This window comes from Acinonyx jubatus, chromosome D1 (assembly GCF_027475565.1).
Source record: "Acinonyx jubatus isolate Ajub_Pintada_27869175 chromosome D1, VMU_Ajub_asm_v1.0, whole genome shotgun sequence".
In the NCBI taxonomy this organism is placed as follows: Eukaryota; Metazoa; Chordata; class Mammalia; order Carnivora; family Felidae; genus Acinonyx; species Acinonyx jubatus.
The window spans coordinates 6,740,213-6,758,288 of record NC_069390.1 but is presented as its reverse complement, the minus strand read 5'-3'; the positions used below and the strand labels follow the sequence as shown (position 1 = coordinate 6,758,288).

General features: G+C 50.1%; 1 protein-coding gene and 1 long non-coding RNA gene across 3 annotated transcripts; one reads left to right on the top strand and one right to left on the bottom strand.

Annotated features, from left to right (window-relative positions):
- Positions 1 to 377: 377 nt before the first annotated feature.
- On the bottom strand, positions 378 to 8,964 carry RELA (RELA proto-oncogene, NF-kB subunit). The gene is made up of 11 exons (XM_027045124.2): positions 8,825 to 8,964; positions 8,160 to 8,186; positions 7,906 to 8,057; positions 7,608 to 7,756; positions 6,854 to 6,945; positions 6,358 to 6,489; positions 5,417 to 5,521; positions 4,983 to 5,195; positions 2,722 to 2,802; positions 2,558 to 2,632; positions 378 to 1,803 (listed from the first exon to the last, which is right to left on the bottom strand). The coding sequence occupies exons 1-11, from the start codon at positions 8,829 to 8,831 to the stop codon at positions 1,169 to 1,171; spliced, it is 1,668 nt and encodes a 555-aa protein (XP_026900925.1). The 5' UTR covers positions 8,832 to 8,964; the 3' UTR covers positions 378 to 1,168.
- A 13-nt stretch (positions 8,965 to 8,977) lies between these two features.
- LOC128311736 (uncharacterized) lies at positions 8,978 to 11,935 on the top strand. 2 transcript variants are annotated; one of them, XR_008290259.1, is made up of 2 exons: positions 8,978 to 9,619; positions 11,049 to 11,935. It is a non-coding gene; the product is annotated as an uncharacterized LOC128311736 (long non-coding RNA). The 2 variants fall into 2 exon arrangements; XR_008290258.1 differs by having other exon boundaries at positions 8,978 to 9,630.
- The last annotated feature ends 6,141 nt before the right edge of the window (positions 11,936 to 18,076 follow it).

The following is an 18,076-nucleotide window of genomic DNA, read 5'->3' as shown; positions in this document are numbered from 1 at the left end:
ATAGCCTGGCCCCATCCAACTTTTCCAACATTGTCTCTTTTACCCGGCTCACCTTCCAACGCTGGCTGGACCCTTTGCAAGACTGACCCTCCTCTGATCAAAGACCTGAAGCTGATTGCCCCTATGGCCTCTGTGAAGCTCTTCCTGAAACTACTCCATCCCCACAGACACTAGGCCCTGCTGAGCTCTCACTGTGCTGGGACACCACCCCTATTAGCTGCTTGCTTTCATCCACGGGCATTTCATTCCAAGGACATCCTCGGACTGCAGGCTTCTAGATGACAGTGTAACTATTCATCCAACTCTGTATTGCTAATGTCCAGCCTGACATGACCAGCAAAGAGTGTGCTGTTTGCTGAAAGAAGGGGAATCTCTGGCCAGCTTGGCAACAAATTTATTAGTTCAGAATAGAAAGAGCAAGAGTCCAACTGCTTTGATTTCTTCAGTAAAAACTGAGCCTCTTGATTGGAGAGCTGCCAGCCTGCCCTCCCCCCTACTCTCCAAACAACTAGCCCTACTTATTAAGGCACTTGAGGAAAGGGGGAACAGAGAGGTCTCAGACCGAACCTCCCAGGATCCTGGACAGGGCCAGTGTTGTCCCACCAGTTCCCTTACAGCCACAGCTGAGCAAGGAGAGCTGGCAGAGACCTCTGCAGGGCCAGAAGGCCAGGCCCTCAAATGCTGGTGTTAGTTCAAGGACAACGTGCCAGCACCACAGAGGGGCTGGTAACAGGCATTATTTTGGCACAAGATGTGAATGAATCCATCATGTGAAGACACTTGGTGATAAGGCTTTGTGGCCTCAAAGGCCATAGCTCCAGCCTGTCCCTCTCTCTAGGAGAGTATTAGAAGCTGGAAGGTAGGGATGGGGGCCCCCAGAATTCCCTGTAAAGAGAAGGGAGCGGAACATCAGGATAGGGGAAGAGTTTGAGTCCTCCCTGCTCCCCGCTTTCCAGAGAAGTTAATGCTTCTGCTTAAGCACCTCCAAAAAGAGAGAGAGATAGACACTGCCAGTAAAAGAATAAAATGCACCCCCCGGAAGACATCACCCAAAGAAGTTGGGGGCAGTTGGAGCACACCCCCCTCCCCGAATCCATAAGTGCTTGCTTTGGGAGGGCTTCAATCCCCTGCAACCCAGTACCCCAGGCAGGGTAAGTGTCCCCCCCCCTTAGGAGCTGATCTGACTCAGAAGGGCTGAGAAGTCCATGTCGGCAATGGAAGAGAAGTCTTCATCCCCTGAGAGGAGGCCGTTGGGAAGCCCAGAGGCCCCCAGGGGAGCGGGAGCTGGGTCAGGGGGCCTCTGGGACCCCGTCACCAGGCGAGTTATTGCCTCAGGGTATTCCATCAGCATGGGCTCAGCTGGGTGGGGGGCCACAGATACACCCTGGTTCAGCAGCTGCTGAAACTCAGAGTTGTCGACGGATGCCAGGTCTGTGAACACTGCTGGGTCGGCGCTGTTGCCAAGCAGGGCCCCCAGGTCTTCATCAGCGTCAAACTGCAGGTGCAGCAGGGCCTCCGTCAGCGTCCCTTCCCCAGCCTGGGTGGTCTTGGGAGCAGGCGGGACCACAGCCTGAGCAAGGCCTGGGGCTAAGATTGGGGCAGGGGCCGGGGCTGGGGCCGGGGCAGGGGCAGGGACAGGGGCAGGGGCCGGGACAGAGGCAGGGGCCGGGGCCAGGATTGGGGCAGGGGCTGGTGCCAAGGCAGGGGTCTGGCTTGGGATCTGCCCGGAAGGGAAGACCATGGGGGAGAACTCCTCGAAGTTGATGGTGCTGAGGGATGGCGTAAAGGGATAGGGCTGGGGAGCTGGGAGAGAGAGACAGAGTCGGGTCAGACAAGGCTGCAGAGACCCACCCTGTCACCTGTGCCCCAGCCCCTGTCAGTAGTGCTTAGGATCAGTCCCTAGGAGGAGGTCCCTCCCTAGGAGGTCATGGCTAGCACCCTCACTCCTTCTTCCTCAGTCTGACCTGTTCGGTTCCATCCCCACGTCCTCCTGTGGAGCCCTCCAGCCCGCAAAGCTCTCCTAGCCTTTTAGAGGAAGGGATGCTGTCAGAGATCAGCTGGTAAAACCCAAGCCACAGACCATGAGCCCAGTGAGCGCCCGGCGAGTCAAAGCCTGAAGCAGGGCACTTGTTCACTCTTTTGTGAGCTACATACCAGCATGCACATTCTGCTGGAGGAGCTTTTGCTTCCCTAATTCAACTGAGAGCTGAGGGCGAAGACTGCATTTTTGAATGGTCTCCTGCGGCATCCAGTGTGGGGTTTAGCTGACATAGTGGTTCTCAGACCACAACTTGCATTAATTCATGAGCTGGTTCCGGGGCCACGCTTCCAGAGCCTCTGGATTGCACAGGTCAGTGATAGGGCCGGGGAATGTGCATCTTCACTACCCCCCCCCCCCCCAATGACTCTGATGTGAGTAACTAGACCTTAAGCCCTGTGAGCCCCACAGACAGTAAGCTTCAGACACCCGCTGGTAAAGCTGACCCCCTCCAGCCCAGAGCCATAGGCTGAATAGAGTTGAGCCCACAGTTCTGGTGGGGCAACAGGAAATCCTTACCTGGCTTGGGGACGGCAGCTGAGCTTCGGGAAGGCACAGCAATGCGCCGGGGTGGAGGCCGGGGGTCGGTGGGTCCTGTGGGGCAAGGCTGGGTCAGTTCCTAGCCCCCAGGGTCTCCCCTCCCCTATCCACCACCTTCTAATTCTCTGCACTGCCCCTCTCACCATTGAAAGGACTCTTTTTCATGATGCTCTTGAAGGTCTCATATGTCCTTTTGCGTTTCTCCTCAATCCGGTGACGATCATCTAGAAAAGTAATGGGGAGAAGTGGGTCTTGCTCTTCTCAGCTGGATCCCCAGAGCCTTCAAAGGACCCACAGGAGGAAGATGACGAGATCACCTTTCCGTAAGACCCTTTCTCCAAACATTGCCTGCCAATAAGAAGGGCCTCATGACACTGACACGCAATTCTGAGAGTCCCACAGCTTTCTGAGAAGGCCTTGGTCACTGAATCTGACCACCCCCCTCAAAGGCCACGTGGGTGCCTCCAAGTAGGGGTCATGCTCTGAGGGGACAGGAGCCCTCGTGAAGCCATCTCCAGCTTTTTCTCTTACCTGCATTGCCCACGTCCTAGCTCACCTCCAGCCTTGATCCAGGCCTGGCCATGGTCTTTGCCCTCAGGGGCAGCATAATAGGCTTGCTAAAGACCAACAAGGACTTGTATTCTTATCTCTGATGGTTTGCTAGTTCAGTCTGGAGCCTCCAGGACTGCCTTTCTAAGTACTGGAGCACATGGATAACTCCAAAGTACTCAACACCATCAGTCCAAAGCCAGCCGCATCATCTCACCTCAAAAACCTGGTTCTTCCTTCTCCAGTGGCCCCTCACCACCTGTCTGCCCTGTCACCCCAACTAGAAACCTTGGAATCATCCTCAGCATCTTCCTTTCTCTCACTCTCCACCATCCACTAACACGACACACGTTTACCAACACCCACCATGTGCAGGCTCCATTCTAGCCACTGGGGGTATGGCTGTAAGCAGACAAAGGCTCCTGCTCCCCCCAAAGTGGACATCCTCATGACAGGGGGACAGGGACACAACCACATACAAGTGACAGGAGCTCTAAGGAAGAGACACAGGCTGATGTAACAGAACCGGAAGTGAGGCTGGGGAGTCGAGCTTAGAGGTGGCCATGGAAACACCAGTGCGGGCCCATCATGTGGCGATCCAAGCACTCCAAGCAGAGGCAACAGCTGGAGCACAGGTCCCGTGGAGGGACTCAGCTTAGTGTGTGTCGGACAGAAGGGCTTGGGGGCGGAGGGCACCCAAGGGAGACAGCGGTGGAGGAGACTGTCTTCCTCTGCCATTGGCTCTGCAAGGTTCACACCACGTCTTCTCCTGGACCGGACTACGGCATCTTCCACAAGAGCCTCCCTGCCTGGAGTCTCTCCCTCTCGGATCCTCTATACATTCCTGCCAGAGTGAGCTTCCAGATCCACGCGTGTCCCTTCCTTCTTAAACCTTTGGTGGCTCCCCACTGTCTTTAGGATGAAATCTTGGATGAATGCCTTGAGTCTGACACTCGAGGCCCTCCTGCCAGCACCTGTTCAGTGCCCGCCGACAGCTCCCACAAGGCTGCCCGCAAATGCGATGGGCACCCTCCAACGCCCTTGTGCCTCCAGGTGTCTGTCCACCTACCTGGAGAATGTGCTTCTGGGGCCTTCTCCACCTTAAAACACTCCTGCCCCATGCAGCCATCTCCAGCTCTTTGCACGCACCTCCCTCTGTTTCACAGGTCTTTCTGTCACTTAAGAATCTGTCCTGCATGTTTGTCTTTCTCATGAGACTGAGCTTCTGGAGAGCAGGGAACACATCTCATTCGTCTTTGTGTTCACAAGACCTGGCACGGGCCCTGACACCACGTGGGTGTCAATAACTATTTGTGGAATGAACCGATGGCTATTTCGGGGGTTGCTTTCCAAACTCTATCAGACTGCTCCTGGGACAGAAAACACTCTCAGGCTCAACGGCGGGCTTTGGATCGAAGATCATTCTGGCTGTTCCTAATGTGGTCAGATGCCCGAAAGCCTTGACCAAATCATGGCTACGTGGGAGTGACGAGACACATCGCCTGGCAATAGGACCCTAGAGCCAGATGGCCTGAGTTTAAATACTAACTCTGCCACTCACTATCTATGTGACCTCAGGCAACTTAGATGCCATCTTCTACCTCAAAAAGCTCACGAGGGAACAAAATCAGGTAATTCACTGATACGCTTGGAATAGGAGCAAACATGTAAGGACTCAGCCAATCTCAGGGATCCTTACTACTAACTGAGGCAAGAAAGAGAATCTGATTCCTGTATAAATCCCTGCCCCGACTCCAGTTCTTGACCCACTACTACAGCCCCAGACGTCTAGCCCTAGCCTCACGTCTGCTGGCTGGAGACGACAGTCCTGCTGCTTCCCTCCCCAGCTGTGTACCTGTGTCTGGCAAGTACTGAAATTCCATGGGCTCGCTGAGCTCCCGATCTGAAGGCCGCCGCAGCTGCATGGAGACACGCACGGGGGCCTGCAGGCTGGGGTCGGCATAGGGAGGTGTCCGGAACACAATGGCCACTTGTCGGTGTACGTCAGCTTGAGAAAAGGAGCCTCGGGCCTCCCAGCCTGGTCCCGTGAAATACACTTCAATGTCCTCTGCGGGAGATGGGGAGCAATGTGGGTCACCGTGCTCGACTCAGACGGCTCGCTGCCCGCCCCCCCACAATCGCTGAGACTTGTTTCCCAAGATACATCACTCTGCTGCCCCTGAGGCATTAGGGGGAGTGTTTAAAGCCAGTCTCCTGACACTCACCATCTCCGCTCAGCATTGCCCCTCACCTCCTGTTCCAGAGTCCAGCCCTCTTCCTGGTGTGTACCTTTCTGCACCTTGTCACACAGCAGGAAGATCTCATCCCCCCCGAGGCAGCTCCCAGAGTTTCGGTTCACTCGGCAGATCTTGAGCTCCGCGGTGTTGGGGGCACCTGAGGGCGTGGGAATAAGGAGGGAAGCCCTGAACCGTCGCAGGTCTCCGGGGCTGGCCTGCAGGGGATGCAACATCCCTGTCCATCCCAGAGTCAAGGTTGTTCAGAGCTTGCGGACCACACCTCCGCAGCCAAGGCTGCACCGTCCCCAGGACCCCTCAGCCCAACGTATTCAGCAACTGTTTATCTACTATGTGCCCAGCACTGTTCCACGCACGGAAAACACGACAAAACTTAATCATCTCTGCCCTCGCGGAGCTTACAGTCTGGGGGAACCAATCTGGTCACATACCCTCTTTTTCCATCAGACCCAAGCACCCTTCAAGACCCAGTTTGCTTGGTAACAGACCCTTCCCTCCTGACCTCCACTTCATCCTGGTTTTCTGTCCTTGGGGCTCCAGGGCCCTTTTATTCCCATTCATCCTGCTGATTACTTGATTAAAGGCTGCAACTGATCAACATTGGCCCAAATCATCTGTGAACTTCCTATGAGATTTCATCATTGAATTACTACTCTGGTAACATCTTCTTGTTCCTGGGAGTTCATTTCCCGGAGTCGTTAGTACCGTTCCAGGCACACTATCCTCCCATCATGTAGTGGAAATGCCTGTCTCGCATCGACTCCCTGCCAGCCTAGAAGCGACACCTCACAGGCAGCTCCGGGTCTCCTTTGCCCTGTCCCCCCAAGCAGCACAGAGCTGGACACAGAAGAGGTGACAAATCCACAAGATGCCTGAACCAAGCGAGAGCTCCTCTCGCAGGCCATACCCAGCCAACCCCCTTCCTCCTCACAGGCCCATCCCCCTCTCCCTTCCACGGCTACCCCGGCCACTCACGGTTGTCAAAGATGGGATGCGAGAGGACAGGTGGCAAGCGGAGGGGCCTGCCTGCCGGGTCCCGCACTGTCACCTGGAAGCAGAGTCGCACCGCATTCAGGTCGTAGTCCCCACGCTGTTCTTCTATGGGAACTGCCACAAAAGCACATGGTCAGGAGATTGGGAGGCATGGCAGGGAATGAGGGGGGGCAGGGAGCTCTGGGCCAGGAGGGTTAGTTGAGGGTGTGTCAAACAGTAGGAGTCCTAAAGCAGGAGAGAGACAAGGTTCTAGACCCATCACTGACCTGTATGACCCTCATGGGACCCTGGATGTCATGTCCCCTCACTGGCTCCCGGTTTCCCCAATGGTAAAATGGGAGTGTGTACTGAATGGGCAGCAAGATTCCGTCTGCACTATGACTGTTGGCCAATGAGGGAGAGGTGCAGGGAAGGTGGCTTCAGAGGGGCGACAGAGGGTGGGGGTGCTTCAAGCAGGCCCAGGCTTTCGCCCCCTCACCTTGGAAGGGATTGTTGTTGGTCTGGATACGTTGACTGATGGCCTGCTCCAGGTCCCGCTTCTTTACACACTGGATCCCCAGGTTCTGGAAGCTGAGTCCCCCACCAGGCATCAGTCCCAGGGTCTCTGCCCAGGCTGCCCTCCTCCCCCCACTCATGAGATCACCTCTGTGCTTTACCCCCTCGAATGGCTTCCTCCTGTGCTGCAAAGAAACCCCACTCCTTACTTTGGCTGAAAAGCACCTGTGCCCTGCGACCCGGCCCTGGCCACGGTCCCTGCTGGCTCCCTGCCCTCAGCCATAGTGGCTTCTTGTGTGTTCTCCAAACACGCCAAACTCACCCCCACTTTGAGGCCTTTGCATGTGTTCACTCTGCTTGGAATGTTCTTTCCATGCTTCTTTGCTCTTTCTCACTATTCAAGCCTTAAGTGAGAGGCCTTTCCTGACCTCCTGGCTCTCCTACCTCCCTCCCCTCCACCAGTAGATTATTCTTCCAACCTAACACTGTTTTATTTTCATCTGTGAAGTTATCTCAGGTGTTGAGGTGACTGGGGATCCAGCCCTAGCCCACAGAGCTCTTATCTACTTGACAGTAGAGATGCACAAACAGGTAACTCCAAGACCAAGGGAATCTGCTTGCAGAGCTGGGAGTGAGGAATTCGGTCTCTTGTCCAGACGGTAACAGCTACACAACTGCCTTGCCTCTTGTCCCCCCACCCCAACCCCACCCCCACACCCTGCTGGTCAGGAGCTCACCTGTGGATGCAGCGGTCTGGGCAGAGCTCAGCCTCATAGAAGCCATCCCGGCAGTCTTTTCCCACCAGCTCATGGGGGTGAGGCCGATGAGGGGGGTCCTTGGTGACCAATGAGATGCGAACTGTCCCTGGCCCGGTGTAGCCATTGATCTGTTCAAAGTACAGAGAACATCTAGAAACTCAGGAATTCCAGACCCAACTCCCAGACACTGCACCGGGGCCCGGAAGCAAGCCTACCACAGTTCCTTCCCGCAAACCCTCTCTGTGCCCCCCACCCCACCGCTAACAGCCATGCTGACCTTGATGGTGGGGTGGGTCTTGGTGGTATCCGTGCTCCTCTCGCCGGGGATACTGCCCGCGGAGCGACCCTCGCACTTGTAGCGGAAGCGCATGCCCCGCTGCTTGGGCTGCTCGATGATCTCCACATAAGGGCCAGAGGCCTGGGCCGGCTCTGCGGCGGGGACACGGACCAGCCCCGGTCAGCCGGCTGCCCTCCTTGCCCCTAACCCTGGGGAGCTCCTCCCCAGTCACTGGGAAAGGCTGGTCCACTTACCAGTCGGGAAGATGAGGGGAAACAGGTCTGAAAGGGGAGGGAGACGAGGGTCAGCACAAGCCCACTTCCCATCCTTACCAGGGAGGGCCTGCTTCCCCACGGAGAGGAGATGGAGCCAGGCTCCCTCCCTCCGAAGGAGACTTTGTCAAGGCCTGTTCCCTGGGACCTGCGGGTGAAACTAAGGAGAAGGGGTAAAGAAGGCAGAAGCACCTGCTTCGCGAGGCAACCCTGGGTATAGGGGTATAGCGTCCTCTCTTTACGGAGGGAAATGGAGTCGGGGCCTTTCCTACTTCCATAAGGAAAACTAAGGGAGGGCACTTCCCACACCTCATCCTGAGAGGAAACGGAGTCAGACACAGTCTCTCCCCTGACAAGGAAACCAAGTCGGAACTGCCCCCACGGCCCCGGGGTGAAACTGAGTCAAAGCTCACAGCCATCCCTCCCCCCTCCCCCGCCAGAGGATACTGAGTCAAGTCTCCGCCACCTAAAGGGGAAACTGAGTCAGACCCCTCCATGCCCGCCCCGCCCCGCGCCACCATCCGGCCGGCCGCTCCCTGCGCAGCGCCCGTCGGCGCAGGAAGGGGCGGAAGGCGGCGCGAGGGGCTCCCGTCGCCGTCCCGGAGACCCCGACTCGGCCACCCCGCGGGGTCAGAGGGTGCCCTCACCGTCCATGGCCAGGGTCCCGGGGGCGGGGCCGGGGTCGCAGCTGGGGCCGCAGCGCGCGCTACAGCCAAGCCATTCGCCAGAGGCGGAAATGCGCCGCGCGCGCCCGCCGCCGCGTCACTGCCGGGAATCCGGCCGCGCCTGCGCGCTGCGCCGCTCAGCTGCCGTCGCCGCCGCCGCGGCCGCCGCCACCCGCGCGGGGCCAGGCGCGCGCCGCGCTCAAGTCTGAGAGGCCGCGCGCGCCGCCGCCGCCGCCGCCGCTGCTGGAGTCTGGGAACCAGAGCGCGCCGCTCCGGGGACCAAGAGGCTGCTCGTCCCGACGCCACTCTCGAGGCTGGCGGGGCTGCTGGGCTGCCTCCCGGGTCCAGGCCCCGCCTGGAGGGCGGGCCCAGCGATTACTCACAATGTTTTTAGGGGATTTCGGGGCCCCCTCCCGCTGATCGGAGGAGTTGGGTGATGTCACCCGGGCCGGGTCTGGAGCCCAGCCAGGGCTGCTGGGCTGCGGCTGCCCGCCCTGCGCGGGGAAAGGCCCGGGCCTGCTTCGCCCGCAAAGGCCAGGTGGCTGATCTCCGCAAAGTTTCCTAATCGCCAAAGGTGCCTCTTGGTGGTGTCGCGGCAGAAGCACTTTTTAATTAGCCATTCACGCCAATCTAACAAAGCAGGGGCAAAGGGGAACTTCCGGACCTCTCCACCTGGCAGTGCTTGGACCGTGGGCTTCACGGAGCCTGCAGAACGCAAGGGGCGACCAGGACACTGCGCCGCATCTGCTCCCGCCGGCGAGGGCGGACCGAGGGCTAGTAGGTTTAAGGTTCACACGCGTTTATGGTTCATTCACATTGTCAGCCCCAGGTCCCAGGCCCCCAGCGTCCCCCCTCCCCCCCCCCCCAGGGGCGATGGTAGGGCTGGAGGCGCCCAAGGGTAAATCTTCCGAGGAGCTTTGTCTTTATAGCCTGATGCCTGTGTCTTGGAAGGTCCCAGACCCCTGGGGCCACCTAAACCCGCAAAGTCCTGCACCCCCCTCCCCCGCCCATCTCCTCAGGGCCTACTGCTAGGGTCCAACCAATCTGCTAAAGCAATTCCACTAATTAACCCTCCTGTGACCTCTCCGCGGAGGTATAGTCCCCAAGGCCAAGCTCAAGGCCTTTTTGTGGGGTGAGGGAGGAGGCTGGAGTAACCCCCCCCCCCCCAGGCTTTTTCCCCAAACGAAGATGCTCCAAGGCAGGCGGTAGATTCTTCCCCAGATGGAGAAAGACTGAACTCGTTCTAAATTAGGGAATCATGTGGGAATTGGAAAAGATTGGAAATTCTGACTTGCTTTCCCAGGCTCTGAAAAAACAGGAAGAGAAAAGTGAAAACAGTTAACCACCCCTCCCACTCATTTCAGTTTCTCCTGTTTTGGGCCCGGATTTGAAGAGTCAGCTCACTTGAGAAGGAGGCATTCAGGTCGACAGAAGTGATTACTTATAATCTTTGGTTAATGACACACAATCATTGATCCTTGCATGATCTTCTTTTTAAAATTCACATATATTGGGACACCTGGGTGGCACAGTTGGTTAAACCTCCCACTTTTGATTTCATCTCAGGTCATGATCTCAGGGGTTCATGGGGTTGAGCCCTGTGTAGGGCTCTGTGCTGGCAGCGAAGAGGCTGCTTGGGATTCTCTTTTTCTCTCTCTCTCTACTCCTCCCTTGCTCAAGCTTGTGCTCTCTCTCAAAATAGATAAATAAACTTAAAAAAAATGTTTTTAAAGATAGCCAGTCTTAAAAAAGCTCTTAATGCATGGATTTAAACATATTTGATGCATTTTGATCTATTAATATTTGATCTATTGTTTTCCTTATTGAAGTTTAAATTGTTCCATCTTTGGCCAGTGGAAAACTTTTCAATTTTGTTCTTCAGTCCTTTTGACACAGTTCCACAATTCTAGTGTCTAAGATCTGGAATTGGGAAGGTTTCTGAAGAGTCCTCATTCCTCCTAGTGGGAAATGGTATTTAGAGACCACAGCCTAAGTGCTAGGGGTACTTACTGATCCCTTACTGTACTGGGTTAGTCATTGTAGATCTTTTCAATGAACAGTTAGGCTATATATATAATATAAAATGTATTAGGAGTTCATATTGATATCTCCTTGTTAAATTTAGGACTATAGGGTTTTAACTTACCCTCAATCATCTTACATATTTCTCCAGTGTTAGAAAAAAATCTCATTTCTCTTTTTACAGAAATAGAACAATTCATCCTTAAGTTCATATGCAGTCTCAAGGGACCCTGAATAGCCAAAACAATCTTGAAAAAGAAGAACAAAGTTGGAAGAGTAAGACTTCTTGATTTCAAAACTTACTACAAAAGAATACTAATCAAGCCCATGTGGTACAGACATAGATTGATGAAATGGAATAGATAGAAAACAAAAAAATAGAAAAACAAACTCTCACATATGTGGTTGAATGATTTTTGGTAAGAGCGCTAAGACTATTCAATGAGGAAAGGACAGTCTTTTTACCAAATGGTGAGGGGAAAACTGGATATCCACCTTCAATAAATGACGTCGGACCCTAACCTTACTCTATATACAAAAATTAACTTAAAATAGATTGAAGACTTAAAGAGCCAAACCATAAAGCTCTTAGAAGAAGCATAGTGGAGGCGGGGGGCTCACCTGGGTGGCTCAGTTGGTTAAACAACCGAGTCTCGATTTGGGCTCAGATCATGATCTCATGGTTTATAGGTTTGAGCCCCGTGTCCGGCTCTGTGCTGACAGCACAGAACTTGTTTGGGATTCTCTCTCTCCCTCTCTCTCTCTGCTCCTCCCCCCTCCCCAAGTTGTATGCTTCTACTTATATATAGAATTGTCAAAGTCATAGAGACAGAAAGTAGAATAATGGTTACCAGTGGCTGGGGAAAGGAAGGAATGGGGAGTTAGTGTTTAATGGGGACAGAATTTATACTGGGGGTGGTGGAAAGATTCTGGAGATGGATGGTGGTGATGGTTGCAAAACAATATAAGTATACTTAATGCTGTGGAACGGTACACTTAAAATAGTTAAAATGGTAAACTTTATACGATGTATATTTTATCACAATAAATAAAGGAATAAATAAATAAATACCTCTGTTCTCAATGACATCGACCAATTACTCATTTGATGTATTTCACATTGTACACAAAACATTCTCAGAATAATAACACCAACTGCCACCAATAATGCGTGGAGTTATTGAAAATATATATTTTTGTAGTATTTGTCCTTAGGTTATATATAATTTGGGGTACATATCCATTATCAGGTTAAGGTAGCTCCTTTCTCGTTCTAGTTTACTAAGAAAGTGTATGGTAAGTGGGTGTTGATTTTTTTTTCTTTTTAAAAGTTTTTGTTTACTTATTTTAAAAGAGAGAGAGAGCAAGGGAGGTGCAGAGAGATAGAGAATTCAGAGCAGGCTCCTCGCTGTCAGCACAGAGCCTGATGCCGGGCTTGAACCCAGAGCCACGAGATCATGACCGGAGCCGAAATCAAGAGTCAGATGCTTAACTGACTGAGCCACCCAGGCACCCTGATTTTTTTTCAAATGTTTTTCCACATCTATAGCGAAGAGCAGATGATTTTTCTCCTTTATGTGTTAATGTAGCGTATGATGTGGACTTCCTGATAGGAAACAGTCCTGTGTTCTTGGGATGAAACTAGCTTGGTCATCAGTGTGTTACATTGTTGACTTGATTCACTGATAAATGAGGAGGGGGTTTTGCAACTATATTTGTAAATGAAATTGCTGTCATTTTCCTTCCCCCCGCCCCCGGCTTCGTGTAATTTTGGTATCAAAATTGTACCAGCCTCAGAGAGATTGGAGGAAAAGTCTCCCCTTTTCTATTCACTTGAGGAGTCTGTTTAAGTTTGGAATGATTTCTTCCTTGAACAATTGGTAAAACTCACCAGTGAAACTGACTGTGGCTGTTGTCTTCTCGGTAGATTTTATTTAATTATTTTAACCTTTTAATTATGAACATTTTCACATACATTCAGTATTAGAGAGACTGGCATAGTTAACCCCCACATACCCATCCTTCAGCTTACATAAGTTATCAACTTTCCTGGGTTTTTGTGTTTTTTTTTTTTTTTTTTTTTTGCTCCATTTTAGGGAGTATTTAAAAGCAACCATTACATTAACTCATAAGTACAGAATTATGTATGTCTACATGTAAGGATTTCTTTTTTATTTTTTTATATATTAAGTTTTTTTTAAATGTTGATTTACTTTTGAGAGAAAGAGAGAGACAGAGCATGAGCGGAGGAGGGGCAGAGACAAGGAGACACAGAATCTAAAGCAGGCTCCAGGCTCTGAGCTGTCAGCACAGAGCCTCATGAGGGGCTCAAACTCATGGACCACAAGATCATGACCTGAACTGAAATCGGACACTTAACTGACTGAGCCACCCAGCCTAGAGCTTGCTTTGAACTCTGTGTCTCCCTCTCTATCTGCCCCCCACCCTGACCCTGCACCCCACCTCCCCCGCCCCCTGCTCGTGCTCTCTGTCTCTCAAAAATAAATAAAAATGTTTAAAAAAATAAAAGGTCTTTGAACAGATTTCCTGCTGTTGAACTCTTAATTTTTGATTATATGCAAATACATTCATTCTACCCTCATTTTTTTTTTTAAGGTGTTTATTTATTTTTGAGAGAGAGAGAGAAGTCGGGGAGGAGCAGAGAGAGAGGAAGACACAGAATCCGAAGCAGGCTCCAGGCTCTGAGCTGTCAGTACAGAGCCCTACACGGGACTCAAACTCACGAACCATGAGATCATGACCTGAGCCGAAGTCGGACACTTAACCGACTGAGCCCCCCAGGCACCTCTCTACCCTTGTTCTTGAAAGATAATTTTGGTAAGCACACAATTCTAACTTGGTTATTTTCTCTCAGTGCTTTGCAGCTATCACTCCCTTGTCTTGTGGCTTCCTTTGTTGAGAAGGTTGCTGTTATTCTCTTATTTATTAGAAACCTGTCCTTCCTTTCAGCTGTGAAAACTTTGTGTCCATTATCTCTAAATATATTACCTTTCCTCTATGCTTTCCATATGTTCTTTCTGGGACTTATTAGTAAAATAACTAGATAGGCCTCAGGGAAAAATATGTGTAACACATACATCCAAGGAAGTCCTCGTCTCTAGAGTATAAAGAACTTCTACAAATCAATGATGGAAAGAGAAACAATAAAAGTTGGCAAAAGAATTGAACAGAAATGTCACAAAAGAAGATATCCAAATAAGTGGTAATAAACACACAAAAAGTATTCATCAAGAGTCATCAAAGAAATGCAAATTAAAACTACAATAAGATACCACTTCCCACATACTAGGATAAAAAGACTAAAACATAAAATGATAAAGAGGATGTGAAGCAACTTGAACTCTTGCTGGTGAGAACATAAAATGGTACAACCACTCTGGGGATCTGTTTGGCACTTGTGAAGTTAAATCTACATTCACTCTATGACCGGCAAGTTCACTATTATGTATTTTCCAAAAATGAATTTTTAAAAATGCTTTTACAAAATGTACAAAGATGTTTCTAGCTTTTTTATAATATGAGAAGACTGTAAACTACCTAAGTGTCCGTCAGTAATAATCCTTTGTGAGTGGATTAACAAATTGTGGAATAGTCACACAATGGACTACAGTTATCATACCTTGCACCTTCTACCATGGAAAAGAAGCACCGTGTCTGCGAGGCAGTTTTTAGATTTAGACAACAGCACATACTGCATTTAGGAATTCTGTTCTGATCCATCCATTGAATGGCTTGAAGCCTGCCACGTTTAAGTAGAGCCTGGAGCAAGAGAGAGCTCTGTGTGTATGCAGGTTAAGGTCCAAGGGTCTCTGCCTATCATGATCTACGAATTGTCAACCCCATGAAGTTCAAAGTGGCATATTCACAATTGGGCCTGTACAGATCCAAAGGGCAAATGTAAGTTTCATGACCATGTGGCCTGATCCCCACTGTGTCTGTTGCATCGATGTCTCCCCATCAGCTCATGCCTGTGGCCTGTTAGGGATTCTCTATGACCAGCTAACAAAGACGAGAAGCTCATGCTTGGTTCATTGATGGGTCAGTATGATAAATTGGAGTGAACCAAAAATGGTCTGCTGCTGTTCTACAGACCTACTCAGGGTGGAAAATAGCGAGGGGTAATCCTCCCAGTGGTCAGAGCTTCAAGCAGTAGACCTAGTCATCACCTTGGTGTAGTTTGAGAAATTAATGGCCTGGAATAGCGCTATGTATGGATTCCTGGGCAGTGACAAACTCATTCGTCAGAGCCTGGGAGTAGCAAGGTTGAGAGCCCAGAGACAAGGAGACGTGGGGAAGAAGCATGTAAGTGGCCTTATGAGAGTGGAAAGAAAGTGCAGGGATCTTTGTGTCTGGTGTTACTGCCTACCCAGACAGCATCCATCATAGAGAGAAACTAAACAATATGGTGGGCAAGACGACTTGTCTCATAGATGTAAGTCAGCTTTTGTCTTAGGCGACTCCAGCATTTGCACAATTGGTTCATGAATAGAGTACCACAGTGGCAGGGATGCAGGTTACCTATGGCCCAATGATGTGGGCTCCCTTTCATCACAGCTGATGGCAAGTGAATTACATTGGGTGCTTCTGCAATGGAGTGGCTGTGATATTGTCCATACTAGGATTGGCATGCATTCTGGGTATGAATTTGCCTTCCTTACCTAGGTTTGGGTTAACTCACTGGGCTAGCAACCATGTTCATGGATTGGAAGATTCAGTATTGTTAAGATATCAATTCTCCCCAGATTTATCTATAGAATTAGTGCAATCTCAATCAAAATACTGGCAGAATCTGTTCTAGAAAATGACAAATTGATTCTAAAATTTATATGGAGGGGCGCCTGGGTGGCTCAGTCAGTTAAAGCATCGACTTCAGCTCAGATCATGATCTCACGGTTTGTTCAAGCCCCACGTTGGTCTCTGTGCTGACAGCTCAGAGCCTGGAGCCTGCTTCCGATTCTGTGTCTCCCTGTCCCTCTCCCTCTGTCCCTCCCCTGCTTGTGCTCTGTCTCTCTCTGTCTCTCAAAAATAAATAAATGTTAAAAAAATGTTTTAATTTATATGGAAATGCAAAGGACCTATAATTGCCAAAACATCTTTGAAAAAGAACAAAGTTTGAAGAATTACATTACTTGATTTCAAATTTATTTTAAAACTGTATATTGGGAAAAAACTGTATGTTGGGCTTTGATTAAAGAAGGGTTTATTGAAGTAAAAAAAAAAAAAGCTGTAGTAAACAAGAAAGTGGGATATTAGCGTATAAACGGACCTATTGATAAATGGAACAAATTAGAGAGAACAGAAAGAGACCTACACATATACATACATGATCAATTGATTTTCAACAGGGGTGCCAAGGTAATTCAATGGGGAAAGGTTAATCTTTTCAAGAAGTGGTGATGGAATAATGGGGCAGGGGAAGGGTGGGGAGTAAAGAACCTTAATCCTTACCTCACACCATATATAATAAGTGGTTTCTTGTCTCTGCCGATATTTATTGCTGAGTAAAACATGTGATACTTTCATGTGTTTGGTGGTGGTTGTTTGAGAAAGCAAACAGTCCTGTAGGCTTAACTTGAGAAAGCCCCCCTCCATGAAGGGTTTGCTCCTGCTTTTGTTTCTGCTATTAATTTCAGTGGAGGTGGAAGTAACAGGACCACTGAGTCCATTTGAGTACTAATTTAGCCTCTCTTGTGGGTTTAGCCCTAACTGGGAGTCTCAAAATCAATGTTTGATCCTTATTCTTGTTCTGAGAATTTAAAAGTGTTGGCCTAATGTCAATTGTGCTTGCTAGATATTTAAAATATTTTAAAACTGGGGGCACCCGGGGGGCTCAGTCAGTTAAGTGTCCCACTTCGGCTCAGGTCATGATTTCACAGTTCATGGGTTCAAGCCCTGGGTCGGGCCCTGTGCTGACAGCTCAGAGCCTGGAGCCTGCTTGGGATTCTGTGTCTCCCTCACTCTCTGCCCCTCCCCTGCTCCTGCTCTGTCTCTCTCCATCTCTCAAAAATAAATAAACATTGAAAAAAAATTAAGATATTTTAAAACTACAATTTTATTGTCTTACTGATAAAATTACTCTTTCTACAAATGATTGACACCAGAATTAACACAGTTTAATAAAACAATGTAAATATTGTCTATAAAACCATCTAAATAGTTTTCTTGTTGGAGCTGGTTGTTGTCATTGCTATTTAAGTAGGCTCCATGCCCGACACAGGGCTTGAACTGATGACCCTGAGATCAGTAGTTGCACGCACAGCCGACTGAGCCAGTTAGGCGCTCCTGGAGCTGGTTGTTCTAATGGGGAAGAGCAGAACTAGTCTTCGAACCTCTTTAAACTAGTCTTTAAACCCTCCTAAGTTTAAATAAGGGACTTAGAATGAAGTTATCTGTCAGTTTTTCTGTTACATATGACAAATATCTACACCAGTTATGGATTTAATATCTGTTTCTATAACTCTCCTAAGAATGGCATCTTCCCTATCTCTTGGTTTGTCCTCCCAGTCATGATTTGGGAATCAAAACTGTATCAAATGAGAAAAGTGCACCTGGATATGTAAAGAAATCACTGCCTTTCACCTTTCTGGCTGCCGACCAGTTGGTTTACTTTGCATGCAACTTGTCTTGGTTCACTGGGCCTTGGGAATCAGCTGCGCTGGCCCACTTCCAGCGTCGTGACAATACTTAACACTGAGCATTGGTTGTGTGCCAGATGTTGAGCTAAATGCTGTACATGGGTGAGTATTTGAATCTCATGCTCACAGCCAGTCTTTGAGGTAGGTGTTGCACCATTCTACCTCCACGTTACATGTGAAGTAACAGGTTCAGAGACAGTGGGTAACACTCTTAAGATCACACAGCTTCATGGAGAAGCCAAGATTGAAACCCGTTCTGTCTGCCTTGAGAACCGACGCTTTGTTGCAATTGCCTACATCAATATGATCCTGGAGCCAAGTCCCAGATGCAGTGTTGAGGGCCCTTCAGATCTTCCTTGAAGCAAGTCATCTTCCCTAGTGTCTCTCCAAGTCTATCTTTGGCTCCAACATGGTCAGCTCTTGCAGCAAGATGCATGAAGCAGCTCTGGGTTTTTAAGGTCCTTCATGATGTAGGTCAACTCTGCCTCCCTTTGGCTTCCATTAGATGGTCAGCCCTTTGCCCTCTGGGGCCTTATAGAAGACATAAAGCTAGTCC

Bases quoted from the DNA above. Each gene is read 5' to 3' on its own strand.
- RELA (XM_027045124.2), bottom strand. The intron at 6,946-7,607 runs GTGAGCTCCTGA...TGGGGGACTCAG, and splicing joins CCAGACCGCTGCATCCACAG to CTTCCAGAACCTGGGGATCC. The intron at 6,490-6,853 runs GTGAGGGGGCGA...CTTTTGTGGCAG, and splicing joins CAACAACAATCCCTTCCAAG to TTCCCATAGAAGAACAGCGT.